Source organism: Sycon ciliatum, chromosome 2, assembly GCF_964019385.1.
Source record: "Sycon ciliatum chromosome 2, ocSycCili1.1, whole genome shotgun sequence".
Classification (NCBI taxonomy): domain Eukaryota; kingdom Metazoa; phylum Porifera; class Calcarea; order Leucosolenida; family Sycettidae; genus Sycon; species Sycon ciliatum.
In genome coordinates, this window is record NC_088644.1 from 13,968,583 (window position 1) to 13,990,620 (window position 22,038).

The window sequence follows — 22,038 nt, forward strand, 5'->3', positions numbered from 1 at the left end:
TGTCTACGTTCTACAGTTTACGGTCTTGACTCGTTCGGCGACGAAACGAGACAGGCATAGTTTCCCAGAACAATGGTTGAACTAAGGAAAGTTTGGACAGAAAAACAGTCACGGAAGCCGGAAAGGGAAAGGGCATTCGCTTCAACGCCGGTCAGTGGAACCAGCTCCCTGACAAGACTTAGTGACATCGACAAACTCGAACACTGCCAAAAAAAACATGAACATGTAAATTGTAATGGCTTTTTCTTGGTCCGGTAGCGTCTTGTGTTCAAATTTGACGCCATATTCTGTAGCCAGGGAAACCAGCTAGGGATTTCCCCCAGAACCTGCACCCAATACTGTATCCAGATAAAAAAAGCCAGACAGCCTGAGCAATTAAATTTTCTCTTTGAAATACTACTTGTACAGTACTTTATTTGAAATTGAAAGTCATACCAACATAACCACGGGGGACGATGGCTTTCTAGAAAGAGTCGGCTTATGCCGTGGAAAAGCTTCAGTGTAGACGTAGGCACTGCAAGATACTCTGCTCCATGGCCATGGCCGAGGACTTGAAAGCTGCTATATCCAAGAAGTACAACGTTGACATTACCAAGCTAAGGTTTGTGAAGTGAAATATTATTCTGACGCACTGGGCCTTTGCTATTGAAATGAGCAGAACTTGCTGAGAACGAGTGATAAGCCCCTTATCGATAGAGTGATGTTGTGGAAAGGTCAATGCAATGGTGCAATGTGAAGATTCACACAAGCACACGTCTTCTTTGGCCCAGCTTGCTTGGTCTTGTGCGTGATAAAAGTATGAGTTGCTAAACTTACACTCAACACAAGTTTTAGGTGCAACTCGAGTGCAAGCAAAGAGCGAGCCTCATGCAACAGTTAGAATTATGTGCCTGCTATACTACATGTATGTAGGTCTTTTGAAGGTGCAAAATTGTCACATTGGAACAACACGACATTGCATTACTTTGTGACTCAGGAGAGAGTTTTGGAGAGAAATTTTATACAAGCAAAGAATGGCTTGAAATGAAGAACCCCAGGTTTACGTCAGGTGCTGCTTAGCACCTGGCGCTAAGTGACTACCCCCCCCCCCCCCCCCATATGTTCGACTAACTCTATACTAGTTATCTGAATTGTTTGCGTCACGCATGTATTTAAAATTGTGCGCTACAGATATCACAGTTCACACTTATGTGTGCGCTGACATCTCCAACAGATTTCCAACGCCACTGTCTGCGCCGAAACCATGATCTTCGAAGATGCCAGCACTGCACGATGTTGGATAAATTTCTTCAATTGTGCTTCGTTGATTTCTTTTTGCGGTTGTTGTGCACCACTGAGCAGCACCAGCACTGGAATAGGCTTCCTCCGTATCAGTCACTGGTGCTGTGTGGAGGTCACTGCTAAAGGTTTCTTTAGTTTTTTAGGTTATGTTCAAGTGCAGTCGTTTCGTTACTTGCCACGTTGGTGCTGTCAAACACATGGCAGTGTCCAGCTACAGTGTGCTTTGAAGAAAAGCAGGTTTGCTTGTTACATTTTGATTTCGTTGATGTAGTCATAAAGAACGTCGGAATCTGCTCAAGAAAGAAAAGCAGCGCTTGAAGAGACGCCAGGCCGCAGTGGAGGCCGAGTGTGAAGCCGGTGAGGAACAGTATGAGAGTGTAGCGCATGTGTAGCACCTGCTAGCAAGGTGTCTTAGTTGCTAGGTGTGTTGGTGGGAGGAGAAGTTGAGTCGTCTGCCAGAGTGTGCTTGTTGTTGGTCGTAATCATGTGTGTCATTCCTTCAGCAACTCTGTACTGGGGATATACACGCTTCTGTAAGACTCCCACGGCTCAGTATGATACCAGTTGTGTTATTACAGTCCATTTCAAAACTATAGACGCGTAGGGTTTTTGAAATATTTCAAATTTGGCTGGAACTTTTTGAGAATAGTTTTCGGAATATTGCTCAGGTCCGCTCCACAATTACTCTCATATGAGCCCCGGCCAGCGAAAACCAGCACTTGTGTACTTGATATCAATCATCAAAATGTGACGTCAAAGTTTGGGACGCGCAGTGAGCTGGCTTTTGAAGATTCTTTTTCGATCGAGTGGGTGTCTTTGTTGTCAAAGGAATTTCAAGTGTCTTCAAATGTCTCTGGTCAATTGATTTTAGCGCTAGGTGAGAGCTCGTCACACGGAGGTTGAGTTTAGACACAGCGATGGCGACAGGTGTCGCGACAAAGACTTAGGTCCAGAGTTGTCAGCGTGAGACTCCCTGTACGAAGCGGCACTGAAAGTTAGTTCGCGATCGAAATTATTTCTTTGGTGGCGATCTCGCTGAGTTTGTCCAGCAGTGGCGAGTCTCATATGCATAGCAACGAAGAGCCCTCATAAAATCGACACTGGATACTGGTGGCGACGATAGTCAGTGCTGGAGTATTAGCGACTGCGAGGAGAAGCTGAATGTCGACCCGCTGAGCGATCCGTATTTCTACATCGACAACAATGATGTTGCCGACACTGATGGAGGGCTTCTCACGGCGCAAAACAGAGCGTAGTATTATCAGTACTCTACCTTGCCAGACGACGCCAAGCTGGCTGCTGCCTGTGCTGAGAAAAGGGATCCCTAAAACGTCAAACCGGCTGAACGCTTTGGGGCAACATCTTCACGTGCTACAAAACGCGAGTATTCGCTCATATCATTGAAATACAATTATGCTGAAACCATGGTCTGAGTGAAAGTGTGCAAGGGAGTGGACGTCAGTGGTATTGGTCAGTACATCTATCAGTATGGCAAGCTTTGGGACAACGCTCAAATTGCCAGCACAGAGGTACCTGAACACAATTTGGAAGGCCAGCCACCAATCATCGTTTTGCACTCTGGTGTTGTAAAGAAGGTAGTGATGTATATGGAATATCGTCACAATCTGAACTACTCATGCCTGCAGCACCAAGAGGGCAAGCCTGACTTGCATTCTATTTACTTACATGTACCTGTTCCACATCACAATCAGAAACTGTAGGATCAACTTGCATGGAGTCACTAGGCATGGATGCTGCGCCAACTGTACTGAATCTTGACCTGTGTGACTTCAAACTCTATTTTTCATGCTTTCGCTTATTAGATTGTCACCAAACTTGACAACTTGAATGATTAATAGTGTAGAAACAATTTCGAGGGAAAAAATAATTTTTGAAAAAATGACACATGTTCAGGTTTCTGCTGGCTGGGGCTCATATAGTTTCTAAACGATTGGATAACAGACGCCCAATTTGGAAAAATGTATGCACAAAGTAATCACAGATTTTATGTGGTATAGATGCTGGCATAACGGTTTTTGCCTAGGTACGCGTCTATAGTTTTGAAATGGACTGTAGTGCAATTTACAGCTGTACTGTTCTGATGGTGGTCGGGCCTTGCTTTGCCAATTTTGAACAGATGAATACTAGTCAGTGGCACGCGCACGCGCACGCGCACGCGCACTGTATTACAGCACTCACTGTATAACCCATGTGTCTTGTGTGACTGCTGTGTTATCACAAACTACAGCTGGTAACAATCATGACTCGGATGTTAGTCTGAACAGCGAAGATGAAGCCACCCGCCGGCAGAAGGAAAATGAGGAACAGTAAGCGTCAAGGAGTCTTTTCTATTCTCCAGTCACCATAGGTATACTAGGTATTGGTATGACAAGTGTAAGGTGAATGCTAGGTGTAAGGTGAATGCTAGGTGTAAGGTGAATGCTAGGTGTAAGGTGAATGCTAGGTGTAAGGTGAATGCTAGGTGTAAGGTGAATGCTAGGTGTAAGGTGAATGCTAGGTGTAAGGTGAATGCTAGGTGAAATTGGTGCTTCCCACCTACCTTGAAACATGTTCATGCTGTGTGTGTTAAAGCAGAAAAATTAGCTGATGAATAATTTCTTCCAACTCTGAAGAAAGGTTATTTGTCCGATCAATAATTTGGTAAATTACCGTTGTTTCGGAATTCACTGGTGTGTACTGCCAAGAGTACATGCCGTAGTAACCCCCCCCCCCCCCCCCCCGAGTATGCAGCTGCTGATGAGTAGATGTATACTGTAGCGACTCGGCGGAATTTCGTAGTCTTTCATGATGTAGCCAGCTGCATGTATGCATTAGATGTGAGGTTGACCGCGCACAGTGCAGTTTAGTGTACAGTTAGGTGCATTGCATCATGTGAAATGGCATAATTTTTGAAGCCAGTCGTGATAGGAGGTGTATGTTGAATAGGTGTATGTTGAATAGGTGTATGTTGAATAGGTGTATGTTGAATTGCACACTCTGGGGACTTTTAAAGTACTCTTCGTAGTGACTTCATGCGAAGTGAAACGAGCGCAGAAGTCACTCCGTTGTTCATTGTGTGCATGATTCTTCAACAGGCACATTTGGTTAATATAGCTTTGTTCTCTATCCCTCCTTGCTTCTTTTTTTTTGCAATGTCTCTAGGGCACGACAGCATGACCTTTGGCTGAAGAGAGAGGAGGAGGCTCAGCTTATATTCCAGCACAAACAGGCGGAACTGGAGCGTGAAAGGAAGCTCCGTGAGGAACAGCAGGTAATTCTATGCCGCTCTTTCTAGCTGCCCATACACTTACTGGTATTGTATACATGCGTAATGTATGCAGACCAATGAATAAACACAATATTCGTCTACACATTAAAAAATAATAAAAAGCTAACTCCAGGGCTCACATGAGTGTCAGTCGGACTGAGTTGTTGCACTCATAGGAACGCCACCACCCTCAATTAGCAGGTTACTCTCATGTCTGATCATGTGGTTGATAAATCCTTCATCTTCCAACCAGGACTTGAACCTGGTGCTCTTTGTTTCTCGGCTTCATTGTACATGTACACCTTCTACTTCGTGTAAAACTCACATGCTCTCTCGCTCTCTCTCTCTCTCTCTCTCTCTCTCTCTCTCTCTCTCTCTCTCTCTCTCTCTCTCTCTCTCTCTCTCTCTCTCTCTCTCTCTCCCCCCCCCCCCCCCCCCTCTTTCTCCCCATGCAACCTTTATACAGCTTCGATTGAAAGCTGAGCTGGCGAAACTGGAAGAGGAGAAAGCTGAGAATGACCGAGTCAAGAATCAAGTGGACAAGAAGAAGGAAGAGCGGCGTCAGGTCGGCATTTTCTTAGTTTTCCTTTCCTGGCTCTCAGGTCTGCGGCCGCAACCCATCATGGCCTTCATGTATCCTACTTTTGTGTAGTTTAGGTATTCTTGAAGCCAGGGATTAAATGTGTGCTAGCGAGTGAACTTCCGGAAACTATCGGGCTTGGGCAATGACGTTTTGTCTGGCCTGTATCTGGTCTTTAGTAACGTTAGCACTGTGTTGAGGGCAAGATATTCACCGGGGCATATTGTATTCTACCTAGCACTTTCAGTATTTCATCTGGGGTTGAGAGTACTAGTACATGTGCTCATCATCTGCATCTAGGATTTTAGCAGTCATCGCTTTTTCGTACTTCAGTAGTCACACATTGTATTGTGCTGTACATGTACTGCTACTACAACACACATTCAGTGTCTTTCCTTGACACTAAGCAGATCGTCAAGCCCTGAGCGGATGTTGGCTGTCGTGTCAGCCAAACAAGTGACCATGTATCTTCCTCCGTTGTGTGCTTGGTGTTTATTAGTGTTAGCTTTGTGTGCGTGTGTGTGTGTGTGTGTGTGCGTGTGTGTGTGTGTGTGTGTGTGCGTGTGTGCGTGCCTGTGTGTGTGTGTGTGTGTGTGCGTGCCTGCGTGTGTGTGTGTGTTGGACATCAACTGAAGTACCACTGCACTCAGTCCATATGCAGTATTCCTTACGCCAGAAACCATATGACTCCACCTGAGGAACAACGGATTTGATAGTTCACTGGATAGCTGCTTTTGTACAGTTTTGTTTTGATGGATGTGCTGTTTTGTTTCGTTCTGTTACTTTCTTTAACCACATCGACACGCTACCAACACAGGGTGTCATGCAGAGCTTGACAACGGCAACTATTGGTGTAAGAAACATCCCTTCTAAATTTGCATTGTCCTCTCTCTCTTTCTCTCTCTCTCTCTCTCTCTCTCTCTCTCTCTCTCTCTTTCTTTCTTTCTCACTCTCACTCTCTCTCTCTCTCTCTCTTCTTTCTTTTTCTTTCTTTCTCTGCCCCTTCCTTCGTTTGTTATCGTCATTGTGCACATTACCTTCTGTTGCACGCCAAAGAATAGCGTTTGACCACTACAATGAACTTAATTGTCTTTATACGTGTTTTGCTGGTTAGGCAGTCACATAGGAGCGTCTTTGACTGATCTTGCAATACCGGTCTTGCTGTGTTGCTGCTGTTTTGTTTGTAGGAAGTTCAGTATTCCAACCCACCAGCTCCTGAGCCAAAGCCTGGAGAAAAGGTAATGTTTCTTTTTCTTTCCTGCTTTGGGTGAAAAATGGCCAAGAACAGAGAAATTATCCACATGAGAAGTACACAAGTTACACAAAATGTTTTTCTCAACTCTGTGATTTAGTGCAATGGTACTTGAGTTTCAACACAGAAAGATTGCCTTTTTTACAGTTGTAGCAAATGAAGTGTGACCTTTTAAAAGAATACAATAGCTGCAGGCTGTGTGACCCTGGTACTACAAGCCTGGGCAGAGCTGTGAACATGGCTCTGCTTTATTCATGAAAATTTCACTTTCCACGGTTGTAGTGCTAGTACTTTGTAGTGGCTGTGGGTGGATGTTCAGCATTATGACTCTGTCATGTTCATATTCCATGCTCTGTGTTGCCTTGCAGCCTCGCGAGAAGTGCATGTTCTACTTCAAAACTGGGGCCTGCCGGTTTGGAGAGCGGTAGGTTGAATATTGGTGTGTTTGTACATACCGTATGTGAATGGGTACTAGTACATGCGCTGCTTGCTTGCCTGCAGTGCGGGTATCTTGTAGCACTGTTTTGAGCTCTCAGTGATCCGTGCTTTGTATACTCCGCTGAAGACTGACTGCCAGAATTTTCCCGGTCCATGCTTACATGAAAATGCCTAATACACGTGCAGAACTATTTTGTAGGCGCCTCACTATGGAGGCCTTCACTGAATCATAACTCCCAGCTTCTATGTACAGTGCATTATTGAGGATGATGGAGTTCTTGAAATAGAAGCATGCACATGTATGCCATGGTGCATAGCTGTCTCAGTGCCACCTGGCTTCTTGTTGTCAACTTCTGGATAAATTGTTGCCTTGCCATTGTCCAGACTTACTGCTGATACTGATCACATGATCAATACCTCTTCCTTTTACTGTTCCAGTTGTTCCCGAGAGCACGACAAACCGACCATCAGCTGCACCCTGCTCATTCGTAATATGTACACAAGCTTGGAGCGTCAGCAGCAACTCATTGGTGGCCAAGATGGTGGCCTGGAGGTAAGCCAGCGGTGCCTTTCCTGGTTTTGCTTTCTGTCGAGTTTGCCTGCAAGTAGTGTGTAGTGTAAATCAGGCTTCACCGCCTGTATCCACCTGCTGAGAAGGCAGTGGGTGTACTTGTGCAATGCTGACAGCCAGAGAGTCTGAAGTTGATACTGCTGCTGAGTATGACCACATTGTGCTCTGGTTGTGCTATTCCTCTTTGTGAAAGCTGCTCACTTCTCTGCTGACTATACCATAACTGATAGAAATCACCTGCACTTTCTTCCCCGATTCTGCAGTTTGAAGAAGCAGATGCTCGTCAGCACTATGTCGAATTCTTTGAGGATGCCATGCCAGAACTCGAAAAGGCTGGGAAAGTTATCCAATTCAAGGTATAGTGTGATGGCAGCAGAGATGCTGCTTGCTCTGTCAAGTTATATGTAGCACTCAGTGGTCCACCAGCTCTCTATATGTGTTCACTCCTCTATATGTCATCACCTGTTTACTTCGTACCTATATGGCTTCACTGCGACTTTCTCTATATTACTCCAGGTCATTCTCTATAGAACTCCAGACGCGACTTTCCCTATATTATCTCCACTCAGGTTGAGACTTTTTCTGTATGACTTAAACTTGGATTGCCAACTTCTCCATACAAAACCTGAGTTGGAGTCATACAGACTCGGGGGAGAGAAAGTCTCAACCTGAGTGGAGATATATAGGGAAAGTCGCGTTATAATTATAGAGAATGACCTGGAGTTATATAGAGAAAGTCGCAGTGAAGCCATATAGGCACGAAGTAAACAGGTGATGTCGTATAGAGACAGTGACGACAAATAGAGAAATGATGCCATACTGAGTGTAACACTTATGCGTGAAGCTACATTGTAGTGTGCAACTCTTTGCCTTCTGAGTCAAGGCTACACAATTTTAGGGTGGAAATGCATGGTTGAGAGGGCGCCATTTTCAAATCTGTTTTTATTGTAAAGCTGCATTGAATGGAAGGATTTTACCTGGACGTACAAGTTGAGCAAAAATATCTTTTTTGAACTTGCGTGACAGGCATGCACGATCATTATAAAGTGTGCTTTCTGCTTGTGTTGTTGCCTTTGCAGACTTGCTGCAACTATGAAGCACACCTGCGTGGCAATGTTTATGTTCAGTACCGAGAGTAAGTTCTCTTCACAGACCACTTGCAGACCTCTTGCAGTGCCGCCTTGGGTGGATTTCGCTGTGGTGCCTCAGTCAAGTTATAATACTTCCATTGACTGTACTTGCCAGTCATCAGCCGATTCCCAAGCTATGCGCACAGAACATTGCAATCCGTCTATACTTATTTTTAAAATACTTGTTTATGAAAGATCGTTCTTTCTCTCTCTTTCTCACTCTCTCTCTCTCTCTCTCTCTCTCTCTCTCTCTCCCTCCCTGCCTCTCTCTCTCTCTCTCTCTCTCTCTCTCTCTCTCCCTACCTCTCTCTCTCTCTCTCTCTCTCTCTCTCTCTCTCCCTCCGTGCCTCTCTCCCTCTCCCTCTCTCTTTCCTCCTACAGTGAGTTGGAGTGTGCGGCTGCATACAAAATGTTTCATGGGCGCTACTATGCTAGCCGCATCATTTCTTGCGAGTACACGCCGGTCACCAACTGGAAAGCTGCCATATGCGGTGAGTGTTTGTTTTTAGCTGCCTGTGGTGTGCCTAATGCAGTGGAAATGTGATGCATGGCATTGCGCTGATGGTTGTGCTGGAGACATGTGTAACTCTAACTGAGTTGCATGCACATAGTTCAGTGGAACATCCGTTAGCTGAAACCTTCGCATTCGAGATGCATTTCCCCAGTCCTCCCTGTTCTGAACCAAGTGGTTTGGGCAGTCCTCGCACCTTCCTTCACAGGGCACATTTGTCTGGTTGCTAGTGTGTCCGTGGTAAAAAGTTCCACTGTGCCAAAGTTATTATACCATCACTTAGCCAACATATGTGGAAATGTGTGAACCTGTGCCCTGAGTAACAGAAACATCTCATTAGTACTGTATTAAAGTCAACAAATATTCGGCGCATATTTATTTTCGGCTATTTTCAGCCTGGTCATGTTTGGCCGAAAATTTGTTGCGGTCGAAATTTTGTTTTGCAAGGTTCAGTTTGACTGTGTATACAGGCGTCGCAGAACAGGCCGAAAATTTGATGCAGCCGAAAAGGATTTAGCCCTGGGAGGCCAAAATTTGAATGGGCCGAAAATGTGTAAGACTTACAGTAGTACGCTTGTGAGAAGAACGGCCATCTTCACCGTGCTATGTTGTTTGGTGTGTACCGTTCCTACAGGCCTGTATCGCCAGGGCCGATGTCCAAAAGGCAGGACATGTAATTACCTGCACGTCTTCACGAATCCAGACAGCGCCTTTGCCGACATGGATCGCTCGACGGGAGGTGGCGTTCCACCGTCATCTCAGAGGCAGTGGGAGAGTAGTAGGCGTGGTTATGATAGAGAGCGCCGGCCGGCTTCTTCCAACCGTAGCTATCGCTCGTCACGGTCTAGATATGATGACAGGTAAGCAGCAATCGCTGTGTTTATTGAGGTTTTCCCCAGCCGTCTAGTTTTCCAGGAGTATTATTCACAATGAAGTTTGTTGCTTACATAAAATGTAAGTTTTTTTTTTTGTTTTACTACCACCACCCAATGCTGCTGCAGCAGCAAGGTGTTGCGCGCAGCACTACGGTGATTTGAGCGCGCACACTCACACATCTCTTGCTCTTCAACAGAAGGTGAATGGTGCATGCCACCAGGGTGCATGTACTGCACATGTACTGTTTGTATTATGCGGTGGAGTAACCGTTATCTTCACGGTGTTAGCACGGTACATTCAGTGTGTGATTGCTCTTTGATGTCCTACTTCTGTACATGTACTTGCATTTGAGACTACATGTACAGTACCGTCTCTTATGTTATCACTTTCAACTGCAACCCAAATCTATACATGTACTGGCACTTGAAACTACATGATTGTTCAGTTTCATCTGTTATGTGATCACCTGCAACTGCAACCCAAATCTTTCCTCTTGTATGTGTCCAGGGAGTGGGAGAGGACCGGCCGCCACTATCGCCATCGGCATCATAGCGATGACCAAGACTGGGATCGGCGTGACCGAGACCGAGATCGTGACAGAGATCGTGACAGAGACTGTGATCGTGACAGAGATCGTGACAGAGACCGAGACCGAGATCGAGACCGAGATCGTGACAGAGATCGTGACAGAGATCGTGACAGAGACTGTGATCGTGACAGAGATCGTGACAGAGACCGTGACAGAGACTGTGATCGTGACAGAGATCGTGACCGAGACCGTGATCGTGACAGAGATCATGACCGAGATCGTGATCGTAGCAGGCATCGTGACTACGATCGTGACAACGGCAGAGGCCGAGAGGATGACCGCTATGACAGGCATGCAAGAGAAAGCCGAAGGGACAGTCACAGGTATGCATGACTCTATGAGTGTGGTGTGATGGACAAACTCGAAGAATTAGAAAAACTAGGTCATCAGATCACTATTGACAGACAAATGCAGTGTAGCTCTGCATCCACACTGGCTGTTGACGGGAAATCAACAGCATAGACTTCCATAGCCTTCGCAGAAGTCATGCAAGCAGTTTGTGCTTCTTCAGCATTCATGAGAAGAAACTATGCAGAAACCTCTCATAGCTGTCTGAGGGAGGGGGTAGTTGTTACGTAGGTTAGGTAGTTCAATGATACTCAGTCTAATTAAATGCATTGTATTTAATTGGACTGAGTACCGTAGTGCCTTGTATTAAAGCCTGTCTCATATAGAAGACTGTTTTGAATACAAGCCTGATTTTCAAGATACACTGTCGGCACATAAGCCTCGTTGTAGTGATGACACACATAGAAAGTACCTGGGTTGAATAGAAGCCTAGCCCTGACATTGGCTTCTACAGGAATAAGCCCAGCTTTAATACGCAACTTTACGGCAGAAACTGCAAAGTTGGGGAGTTACCGACGATCTTGAACCAGTGTGTGTATACACTATACAGTAAAATTCCCCAGATCCGGACGCCCCTAATCCGGGCACGTCTGTCTGCCGGGCACCTTTCTGACCCATCTAATCGCAAAAATAATAATATTTTTAAAATTGGCTTTTCAACGAAAAACGGCCCCAAAACTATTGATTGGCATGAAAACTGTTTACTTGCATGCACATGATGCAGTAAGTATGTATGTATGTTCCTAGTTACAGGCAGTGCTCGGTCCCAACCTGCCCGGATTAGGGGAGTTTTACCGTAGTATTCTAATGATGCACAGCTATCATCATACGTGTACTTGAGCTGCGATTGCATGCAAGAAATAGTAGTGGCCTTATGACATCAAGAGTACATAACTGGTTATGTACTCTTGATGACATGCAGAAGCAGCAGAAACAATTTTTGAACAAATACAGTTTTGTGCAATTGTCTTGTGTTGTGTGACCTAATAGATCTGACTACAGTCCCGACCGAGGTCGCCACAGCGTAGCTAATGGTGCCAGCAGCCCTGAAGACAGGACTTCGTGCGACAAGGACAATGTCCGACATTGCAGGAAAGACGGTAGAGAAGAGGATCGGCACGGACAACCTGTGGCTCACCGTGAGCACAAGCACTCATCCCGGGGGCATGCCAGTAGTGGCTCAGACAACGAACAAGATGACTGGGCCAGGCGGAAACGTCGCCACCGACACCATAAATCACGTAAGGATTACGACTCGGACGATGGGTCCCCCAAGTTGTCGCCACGTCGAAAACGCCACCAGAGAGATGATGCTGTCGGTGCGCAAAATGGTGACGAGGAACGCCAGCGTGAGGAGACAAGGCAAACACCTGATGATACACCGGCCTCACCAAGACGATCGAGGTCTGGCAGTGTAGATGCTGTCGTGCCATCAGCACCTGCTTTGTCTCCTGATAGGGCTACGCAGTCACGTTCTGCATCACCTAACCAGGAAGGCAAATCCCGTCACCGGAAGAAGAAAAAGAAAAAGAAAGAGAAGAAGTGATCACCGGAATGTGCTGATAAACTTCAGGGTGAGGTATCCTGTTGCTATGCGATAGCGTGTCCAAGTGCTGGTTATTCACTTGCATACTGTATTCTGTCGTCATGTTGGGAAGCATACCACATTTGACTAATACGTTGAGATGGAGCGCATTGATGCTTGTCTGCCATATTCCCTGTTGCAACAGTAACATAAAACGACTAAGCACAGTATATGACAACTGATGTAGTGTACGCCTCGCCACTGTCCAGCTTCATTATTAATTTTCATATTTGCATCAGAATGCCGGTCATGCCGGCTTTGTATCTATTTCCGCATCCACCTGCTGGTCAGGTTTCACTCTTTGTTTATTCACACAACTTGACACAAGCAAATCACTGTCTGCACAGTGCATTGTTTTGTGAAGATAAAATCTTTCACAATTTGTGACGAAACGAGTACGAGACAAATACCACTCTGGGCAGCCAATGGAAGAAAGCTCACACTGTACTCATTAGAAAGTGTGAGAAGTCGCTCATGACTTTTGGCTACCAGCTCTCGACCTGTACGCAGGTTTGCGAAACGTTTGCTGGTTGGTTTGACGAGGATATGACCGTGGTCCCAAGTCCCCTATACTAGTGAATGGGAGTGCACACGTATAGTCTACAATTATTCACACATATCCGCCGGATGAGTACGCGTGGCCCATGCACCATGGGGACCCACGAATACAAACCAGCATATGTTCCCTCAGCAATACAAGCAAGCAAGCACGCAAAGATAAATGAGAGCAATGCAGGTCGGTAATCACAGCATGTAGATCTGTACTTCGAAGTACTTGTACATTTGTTGTATCTCTACAGTTTGTCCCATGAGGTTCTGTGGAGAGTTGTCCCCACCGTGTCACACATTTGCAATCACACAGGGTCAGTACAATCATGTACATGTACATATACTCAGTTGAGTGACATGTACTGGGACATGTACTTTGAACCTAAACAGAAATTGTAACACACATTCCAGTACATTGCACATTTTTTTCTTGTGGGCATTCCAATACTGCAGTGCGAATTTTCTTCTTGTGGACATCGCACAACTTACCAAGTAACTAAGCGCCAGGGTGTCAACGTTTGCAGCCCAGACCTGCAAACGCTCACCCGGCCGTACCCACGCATTAGTGCAGAGTTATTCATTGGCCCAGGTTTTATTGAGCATGACCATTTCGTAGTAGGGGGGGGGGGGGGGGGGGGGAACATGTCAGTACTATGTGCTCCTGTCACACCCCATGATGGTCAAGACTTTGTTCCAACAGGCAACACACTAGTACCTACTTCAATGGCAAAACAATTATAATGTTCTGTGTTCTCAATGGGGTAAAATCACCTTTTTTTAAGCAATAAATTTTTTAAATATATAAGAAATGGAAAGAAGAAAAACTCGCTTGCTGTACACACGTGTGCAAGTCCATAATCCTGTCCTATTCATCCCAGTCACAGAAAATCGTCAGCGATCACCAGGAAGCCCTGCGTAAACGGAGGTGCGTGGAGAGAGGACTACCAGCGCCCGTAGGCCTGAAAGCCGACAGCTTCGTATGGGAATCAACACACTCCAGGCGTGCGATTTCGCAAATTTGCCAAATAGAGCAATAGCAGTACTGTGAGGGTACTGTGAGGTCCTGCAGTCAAGGCATACTAGCCTAGTACTGAGTACATGCAATATAACCACGCTAGCAACTACTACAGTACAGCCTTTTTAGAATAATAGCACATCCGATGTATATACAAGGCAAGATGGCCAGCACTGGTATCGCTTCACATCACCAGGCCTATAAGCTCAACCAGATCACCAGGCGTGTGCGTCTAGATCACATATCTTGCAGTCTCCCACTCACCATCACGGTTCTACCTAGAAAATATCTGTGCTGCAAGTTCATTCACTCATACTTGACTAGACTGTGTGCTGCACATTAACCCGGTCCAATGAGCAAGGCGGATGCAGCAAATAGCAGGAAGACCACGGCTCCGATTAAGGTTACAGTCCGTACGGAGATCTTCTGAGCGACAAGCCGACCACCCACCACAGCCAAGCCGGTGCAGAAGAGATGGCCAAGTGTTCCTCCGGTTGTCACTCCTATCGGGTCCTCACGGGCAGCTAGAATGATTGTCGCCAACTGCGAGCGGTCGCCCCACTCGGCTAGAAAAGTCAGCGTGAAAGCCTGAATCCAAACTGGCGAAACGACTTTTAGCATCCGTGCCCACTTCAGAGATGACGGCTCCACCGTTCCACCTCCACCTTCGACGTCTGGCCGTGACGACAGTTCGGTCTCCTTCTTTTTCAACTCTTCGCTGACCTCCTCGAGCTCCTCCTGTCCTTCATCTGCTGCCATGTAGTATCCCTCTTTGAGCATCTTCAGTCCAAACAGGGCAAATAACAGAGATGATCCATAATACGTGTACGCACGGGGAATAATAGTTGTAGCATAGCCCAGTGTCGTGGACATGACGGTCATCAATCCCAGAGCTGAAACTGCGCCAGTCAATACTGTGAAGCGAGCATGGCGCATGGCCATGATGGCTGCGATGAAGAACGTCTTATCTCCCAGCTCCGACACAATGATCACCGACAGCGACGCGACGAAGCCGTGGATAAACCCGGCATTGGGCAATGCTGCTTTCTGCTCTGGTGAGACAGTGGCAACGTCGTCCGAGGCGGTTGGCTCATATTTATCCATCGCGTCCTCTGCTTCTCCACCCGAGCACGCGCTCAATAGCGCAAACAGCACTAGTGCTGCATAAGCAGCGACGTTCGTGCCCATGATCCCTCTCCCTCTCGCTTTCAATATTGGCAGCAGTACTCGTACAGACAAAGCCCAAAGATCTACCAACAAATGTTTGCTAAACACGATCCAGTAATACTCCAAAACGTGACAAAGGAGAAAGGCTTCTGCTATCGCCTATTCAAGATTTGCTCCTGTGCCTTTCTTGGAAACCTCCACAAGGAAAGGAACAGCTCCTCAAAACCTAGCTGCTTTCGTTCGTCGCCACGCCAGTCCACGAGAACATTTACCAATGCAATGAAAGATTCCCAAGAATGACCCTGACTGTCTTCTCGACAGTTTTCTTCGACAGGTTTCCTTTTCTCGATATATCCTGACTTGAATTGTGTTTTTCGTAGATCTATGTATATGGCGTAGTAACACACACAGAAGTGAGCAATAGCAGCCCGGTTTTAGCGCCATCGTGCGCGCTACATGACAATCACGTAGTTGCTATGGAGAGATAGCGGCCGGTCCACGTCATGTGCATGCCACGTCTACGTGAAAGCTTAGCTGCTAGCTGATAGTGATAGTGCAGTGATAACTGATAATGATCTGATATGTTCAGCACGTGCATAGAACCGGACAGGCCGCGCCGTTACCGACGCGACGGCGCGGCCGCAGCGCTGTGCTTGCGGTACGCTAGATACGTCCGCGGCTCGCGCCAGCTCATAACAGCCGCGACCAGATCAAAATCAATGTCATGAAGATGTAGTGCTAGCTGCTACAGAATCCTATCCTAGTTATCACCAACACTGGCAACAGTGGTAACACCCTCTGGCCCAGTCTGGGACTGACCAGTGAGTTGGGTTTGGGGGGGGGGGGGGGGGACAGCCGCATGAGGGAGAGGAAAGGAGGACCGTCCTCAGTGGCTCACTACGCCGAGGACTCTAACTCGGACCTACCTTCCGCTTCGGTCAGACTCGGAGGACTCTGAGCTACACCAGGCTGAGGCCACATGCACGTACATGTACACGTAACAAGCACAGTTCAACGCTGACATAGCTCTTGAAAATTGGGTGAGAAGAGGCAACTGCAGCCAGTGTCAACACAGTGAACACTGAACAGTGAACAGTAACTGACGTCGGGCCTTGACGGAGAGCACTGGAGAAGTTCCGAAGCTTCACTCCGACGGGCTCTGATATCTGACCTGAATAGAATGGCTGCACCAGGCTGCTCCCACTCCCGTCCTCCTCGCGGCTCAACTATTTTAAAGGGGAAGTACACCCTAAAATCAAATTTTAACCAGTTGTAGTCTTCGGGGTGCTGGGTCAAATGGTCTTGGTCCGAGGAAGCTGAGACGCTCCTTTCCTCCCTTATTCCCAATCGAACTCGCGCACTTCCACCGAAACTGGGTGATTGCGCCCTACTAGACGGGGATTTGTATGCAAAATGTCACTAAAGCGCCATTTTGTTCTTATAAAAGCACGGATGACCGCGATTAGCCCATATGCTGTAGTCTTTTGGATGCTGATTCGACTGGTTTGGGTCCGAAAAGGCTGCGATGCAGCGTTCGGCCCGTATTCCCAATCAAACCCGGTTGAGTAAGCGGTCACGTGCTCGTGCGTACACCAGTCGGCGCCAGATCACTCTGCCCGCAGGCTACAACTTTCACAGCGTTCCTGTCACTCGAGTTGAACCTTTGAGTTGAACCCGTCGGTGTGAAAGTTGTAGCCTGTAGGCATGGTGACCAGGCGACTGGTGCATGCACGAGCATGTGACCGCTTACTCAACTAGGTTCGATTGGGAATATGGGCCGAACGCTGCATTGCAGCCTTTTCGGACCAAAACCAGTCGACTCAGCATCCAAAAGACTACAACATAATTATGGGCTAATCGCGGTCATCCGTGCTTTTATAAGAACAAAATGGCGCTTTAGTGACATTTTGCATACATATCCCCACCTAGTAGGGCACAGTCACCCAGTTTCGGTGGAAGTGCGCGAGTTAGAGCGGGAATAAAGGAAGAAGGGAGCATCTCAGCTGCCTCGGACCAAGATCATTCGACTCAGCACCCCGAAGACTACAACTGGCGAAAATTTGATTTTAGGGTATACTTCCTACTAAGAATCCAGCCCCGAGGAGATATTCAGCTTGTTGACCGGAATCACGAGAAAATAATCTACCCACTCATTACCCCCAGAGCCACTCCGGGTTTGGACATCCATATTCGGGTGGCTCCACGTTCACAGTATGACACACATGTACAGTGTATGAAAGATGATTTTTAAATAGCTGCTGCATGCCTCTGCAAGAGTCTCCAAGACCCCTGGTACTGTAGTATGTTGGAAATCAAGTCTTCAACACATTCAACGGCCTTCAGTTAGCTCGGAGGGATAGTGTTCGGTAAAATAGAAATGGGCAGTAGCCTTTGACAAGAGTAATGGTGTTGGTGAGTGGCTGGGTGAAGACATTGAAAACATATTAACCCGGTGGTTTACCAATGATTTTTAGTCTTGTGAGCTCTTCCAAGTTTGTTGGTGGGTGACTCAGTTTTCGGTTCCTGCACAGAATTCCAACAGCATCGATGGAAATAAGATCTACAAAGTAGGTGGGATCCAAATGCGCACTACATGTATGACGAGGTACATTATATACCACCGAAAGTAGTGTTGCGCACATTGACATCCGTCACAAGTTGAGAAGTCAAGCGGTCATGGGACACTGGCCGTGCAGCCGTGAGCACTGCTGCTCCACTTTTGCAGTGTGTACGTGAACTACAGTGCATGTACACGCCCAGGTAGTAACGGCGCCGGCCCCGGTCATTCCACCGGATTTCAATCTACAACAGTACCAGGAAATGGAACAGGCTATGAAACTGAGAACGGTGTGATCGCAGTGGATGTAAGAACTACTGTGGTATTATATTAGCCCAGCCAATCTGAGGTTTGATATATTCACCAACATGAACACACTGACATTTGGCCGGGCTCAGAGGTTGAGGATCCGTTGCTGAGTGATAAAGCGAACTGCATAAGATAGAAAAAGCTCTTTGCAGTTCTACACTTCATTCCAGTACAAGCCAGTGCTTCCGGTCAATCCTTGTTTACGTAAAACATGTACATGTACACACACACAACACTGCCTAGACCGGCCTTGTTTGTACATGAACTACAAACTGTTCATTGTTTTCGTATCTGAAATGTAGCTGCAAGTCAAATACAGGCAGGTGAGAACCACTGACCTGCTTTATCAAGTTTTGGATAGTTCCAGTGATGGCCGGTTACTGCAAGCACTGAGGTAGAGGCCATCGCGGCCCAGCCACAGTTGCTATGAGCGCGTAGTTGTGCGTTACCTTGTCAGATAATAACACTGACAGCTGCTGGTCATGAGATATCAATGCCGCGTTTAGGGCGCCAATCAGCGAGGCTTTGCTGTGAGCTACTTACATCAGTTCAGGCAACGTAACTACTGATGAGCATGTTGGTTGGAACTAAATCAGCATGGCCGAGTTCCTGGCAATCAGGTGTATTGAGTTAACCTTCTACAGTATCAACACTAAGAGGTGAAAGGCCGAAAAGAATTCTGAACAGCAAAGAAGAGCATTACAAATGAACAACCCCAGTCAGGTTGCCGCGGAATGATTTGGCGCAGCCACAGCATGGCTGACTAGTAGTCCACAGGTTTCATGTTGACTTGGGGACTAAAAAAACTCAACGTGTTCTTACATCGTTCTCACTTTGGTGGTAGTTGGCAGTGCTGGAGATACTCTGGAGGAACAAGACCACAAAGCACAAGACCATCCGATGAACTGTAGAGAGATCGCACGTACCCAGGCCTGCCCATGATCGGCTGTTGCTTCACCGCATATGGAAGCATGCCGTACGCAGCGTGGTCTGCGGCACTTGAATTGACACTGGAGTCCGCCTGACAAGTGGGTTGCTTGCAGGCGAGAGGCATCGCAGGATTGGTTAGGTCTGGTGCATCACATTGGGCATAGTGTTGAGTACTTTGCAACTGCCAGCCGGTTTGATCAGCAGCTGTTGCATTGCCAGTGGGTGACGGAAACCATAGCGATGATTGTGCAGCATTCAGAGATGGATTCCATGGGTCACGGCTGATTGTGCTGCCACGCTGAATTTCAGGTGAAGTGGAAATGTGTGGCTCCTTCGTGGAGAGGTGATGGAGAGGATGAAGTGGAGCGAAATGCTGAGGAAAGTCGAGAGGATGTAAGCTACCTTCTTCAAATAACGCCTCGTCCTCGGCAGAAGATCGGACTGCCTGATCTGGGGACATCTTAGTCATGGTTGGGCCACAGAATTGGAATGGAGTGTCATCGTCAGGTGGTCGACCTGCACTTGCATTCTGCCTGATGGAAGAGTCTGCAATGTACACGCACATACATAAATGGCGGGCTTTGCTTTACTGACCGACCTATTCACATGTACAACGGCACAACCTGCAGTGCAGGGGCATATCAATAAGTCTCGCATTGGTGCATTTTTACACCACAGACTATGCCTACTTTGGGCCACCATCGCCCAGTGATAGTCATTGTGGCCGATGTAGCCAAGACACCACCTATGCCTACTCCATGGCGCTTTACTTTCCTCTCTCAATATACTAGTACATGATACTGTTTCAGTGTGCAAATTATGAACTCCAAACAGAACACTGACAAGAAAGATATATTGCCTTCTCCTAAGTTCGAGGAGTTGAAATAGGAAAAGTCTGAGGAAAAAACTGACTGCTACCACCGGAGCTCAAACCAGGGACCTGCATTTATGGCCAACGATACTCTACCACTAAACTGTGGTGTAGTCGTAATCCCAGACAGTTCAACACTTTCTTCAGAATTCAAAACCTTTGCTGCCCGTGAATCTACACAGTCTGGTGCAATGCAATACTCACTGTACCCCTACACACTTCACGTGCAGCCTACTAACATGCTATAATAACGTTATACATACATCATTAAATGTAGCATTCAGCAAATGTTGGCACGTACCCTGCGCACATGCCTGTGCATAAGCTTGCCGCACAGCTCTGCATGCCAAATCGCTTGCCAGGTAGATATGCAGGTAGAGATACGTGGGCAATCCACCGCAGACCGGGCAATCCATGCACTCCGTCCTCACCACTGTTGCCGCAGTGATCTCGTATTCCACCGACATGCTAGATAATTTGCTTCTTTCGCCACAGCTCCAACACAACAGGCAGCCTGGTGTCTCCAGCTTCTGCTGGAGAAATGCCACTGGGATCTTGTGCACATCTTCAAGACCGTACTCGGATAATGCATATTCAATGGATATGACCGTGGCAGGATGCTGCGGAAAGTTAACAGCGCGAAACCAGCCAATCTTGGGTGCCTCCCTCTCGAATAGCCAGGCTGCATATTCTGCAGAACTTTCTGGTGCCTCTAAGTCTTCGTAACGTTCATTTCTGCCACCCGGACGCAGGGCGATGGGTGAACGTTTCCAGGGTGTGCTCGGGAAAGGCCGATTTGTTGGAAAAGAGCCATACGGATTACATGTATTGCCTTCAGGGTTTGTTGTGAACGGCATACATCTCGGACGTGGCGAGTTTGACCAGCCATGGTAACCTGAAATGCTTAGGTGTCCTTCCTGGTCACGTTCAGTGGTCGATCGAACTGGTTGCTCATGGCTTCGCCGTCGCTCCCATTCCCGACCCAGTGCAGCAGGTTTAGGCAATTTTTCTGCAGAAATGATGGAGACATCTCTTTGGCGTTCCTCGTCCTCATCGGCTGCAACCACTGGCAATGTGGCGTGCAGGTCAGCAGAGGTGCTGCCGGTGGTTGCGCCACAATGAAAGCTGTCCGGTATGTGGGCCTCCTTGTGGCTGCCCTCCGGCGTTTGTAGGGCGAAGGACGCCGATGGTCGAGCTAGCAAAGACACGTTGCCGGGGGTCAAACCGAATTTTTTTATGTTCTCTGCGAGAATGCTCTCCAGTAGGCGAGGGAGGGCAACCTCTCCCTGGACGTTTCGCTTGTCCTCCAGGTAGTTCTGTCGAAACGCCAGCAGATCGACAGCATCTTCTCGTCGCAACCGTACGGGAATCCTAATCTCCTGCCATGAATGGGTGGCACCGAGAAAGGAGAACTGCCAACTATTTGAACTTGTAGTGAGGCTTGAGATGGATGGTGGAATGTGCGCACGTTCTGCCATCTTACCAGCAAGACTGCCTTCGCTTGGGCGCAATAGAGTTGACCGCTGATACCTGGAGGATCTCGTCGAATTAGCGCGCCCGCTAGCAACCGTGTTAGCGCTACCCACTTGCACACTGACATCTTTACAGTCCTCCACTGCATATTTCGTGAGGTAGTCCCGCGCCCGGTCATCTGTGCTAGGCTCATTGGATTTTGACGGTTCTTTCGGATGATCGGATTGTATTTGGGAAGAAACTGGGCTGATCAACGGCTCGATATCATCAGCGGTAACCTTGTGTTGGTGAGCCTCACAATCGCCTGGTTGCGTTTCCTGGCAGTTTGTCCTGCCGTCGCAGCCAGTGTGAAGGTCAAGCCTCCTCTGCTCCCGCACCCGCCGCCGCAGTGCCCTGTGGCCCTCGTTGTCCCGACCTTCTGATGCCGCAGGGCGGCCGTATCGGCACTCTTGCTCTGTCGCTACCTCTGGCTCTGAGCTGAACTTCATGCCGACTCGCGACGGGACTACCTACTAGTAGATCTACAAGGGGCAAAAGCAAGCGAGGCATAACAATGGCGTTCTTCAGCAGTGTCCACACCACGCAAGAAAGAAATGTTTGTGGACGGTGCTGCAAGTTACACTGAACGTTTGTGGACGGTGGTGCTGCAAATGACACTAGTGACCTGGGATGGGCGAAGGTGCGCTTGACCGTCGAATTTATAGTCCGACGCGACGGCGGGCAAGCGTGCAGTGAAGG

At 47.5% G+C, this 22,038-nt stretch overlaps 3 protein-coding genes across 3 annotated transcripts; 1 reads left to right on the plus strand and 2 right to left on the minus strand.

Annotated features, from left to right (window-relative positions):
• The first annotated feature begins 234 nt into the window (after window positions 1-234).
• Window positions 235-12,824, plus strand: LOC135808851 (U2 small nuclear ribonucleoprotein auxiliary factor 35 kDa subunit-related protein 2-like). Its single transcript, XM_065322084.1, has 15 exons — window positions 235-601; window positions 1,553-1,638; window positions 3,530-3,608; window positions 4,444-4,552; window positions 5,016-5,114; window positions 5,947-5,982; window positions 6,317-6,367; window positions 6,750-6,805; window positions 7,258-7,372; window positions 7,654-7,746; window positions 8,470-8,525; window positions 8,902-9,011; window positions 9,666-9,891; window positions 10,415-10,819; window positions 11,835-12,824. The coding sequence occupies exons 1-15, from the start codon at window positions 534-536 to the stop codon at window positions 12,388-12,390; spliced, it is 2,145 nt and encodes a 714-aa protein (XP_065178156.1). The 5' UTR covers window positions 235-533; the 3' UTR covers window positions 12,391-12,824.
• Window positions 12,825-13,697: 873 nt separating this feature from the next.
• On the minus strand, window positions 13,698-15,526 carry LOC135808852 (putative divalent cation/proton antiporter TMEM165). Its single transcript, XM_065322085.1, has one exon. It carries the CDS (start codon window positions 15,179-15,181, stop codon window positions 14,333-14,335), a length of 849 nt encoding a protein of 282 aa, XP_065178157.1. The 5' UTR covers window positions 15,182-15,526; the 3' UTR covers window positions 13,698-14,332.
• Window positions 15,527-18,506: 2,980 nt separating this feature from the next.
• On the minus strand, window positions 18,507-21,788 carry LOC135810388 (uncharacterized). Its single transcript, XM_065323880.1, has 2 exons — window positions 20,129-21,788; window positions 18,507-19,502 (listed from the first exon to the last, which is right to left on the minus strand). Exons 1-2 carry the CDS (start codon window positions 21,786-21,788, stop codon window positions 18,856-18,858), a joined length of 2,307 nt encoding a protein of 768 aa, XP_065179952.1. The 3' UTR covers window positions 18,507-18,855.
• Window positions 21,789-22,038: the final 250 nt, after the last annotated feature.

What these genes read in the sequence shown, in the direction of transcription:
- LOC135810388 (XM_065323880.1), bottom strand. Translation starts at nt 21,788, where the DNA reads ATGAAGTTCAGCTCAGAGCCAGAGGTAGCGACAGAGCAAGAGTGCCGA. An exon ending in TGCACAGGCATGTGCGCAGG is followed by an intron (nt 19,503 to 20,128) that starts GTACGTGCCAAC and finishes TGTACATTGCAG; the next exon opens with ACTCTTCCATCAGGCAGAAT.
- LOC135808852 (XM_065322085.1), bottom strand. Translation starts at nt 15,181, where the DNA reads ATGGGCACGAACGTCGCTGCTTATGCAGCACTAGTGCTGTTTGCGCTA.
- LOC135808851 (XM_065322084.1), top strand. Translation starts at nt 534, where the DNA reads ATGGCCATGGCCGAGGACTTGAAAGCTGCTATATCCAAGAAGTACAAC. An exon ending in TGACAACGGCAACTATTGGT is followed by an intron (nt 5,983 to 6,316) that starts GTAAGAAACATC and finishes TTTTGTTTGTAG; the next exon opens with GAAGTTCAGTATTCCAACCC. An exon ending in AGCCAAAGCCTGGAGAAAAG is followed by an intron (nt 6,368 to 6,749) that starts GTAATGTTTCTT and finishes GTTGCCTTGCAG; the next exon opens with CCTCGCGAGAAGTGCATGTT.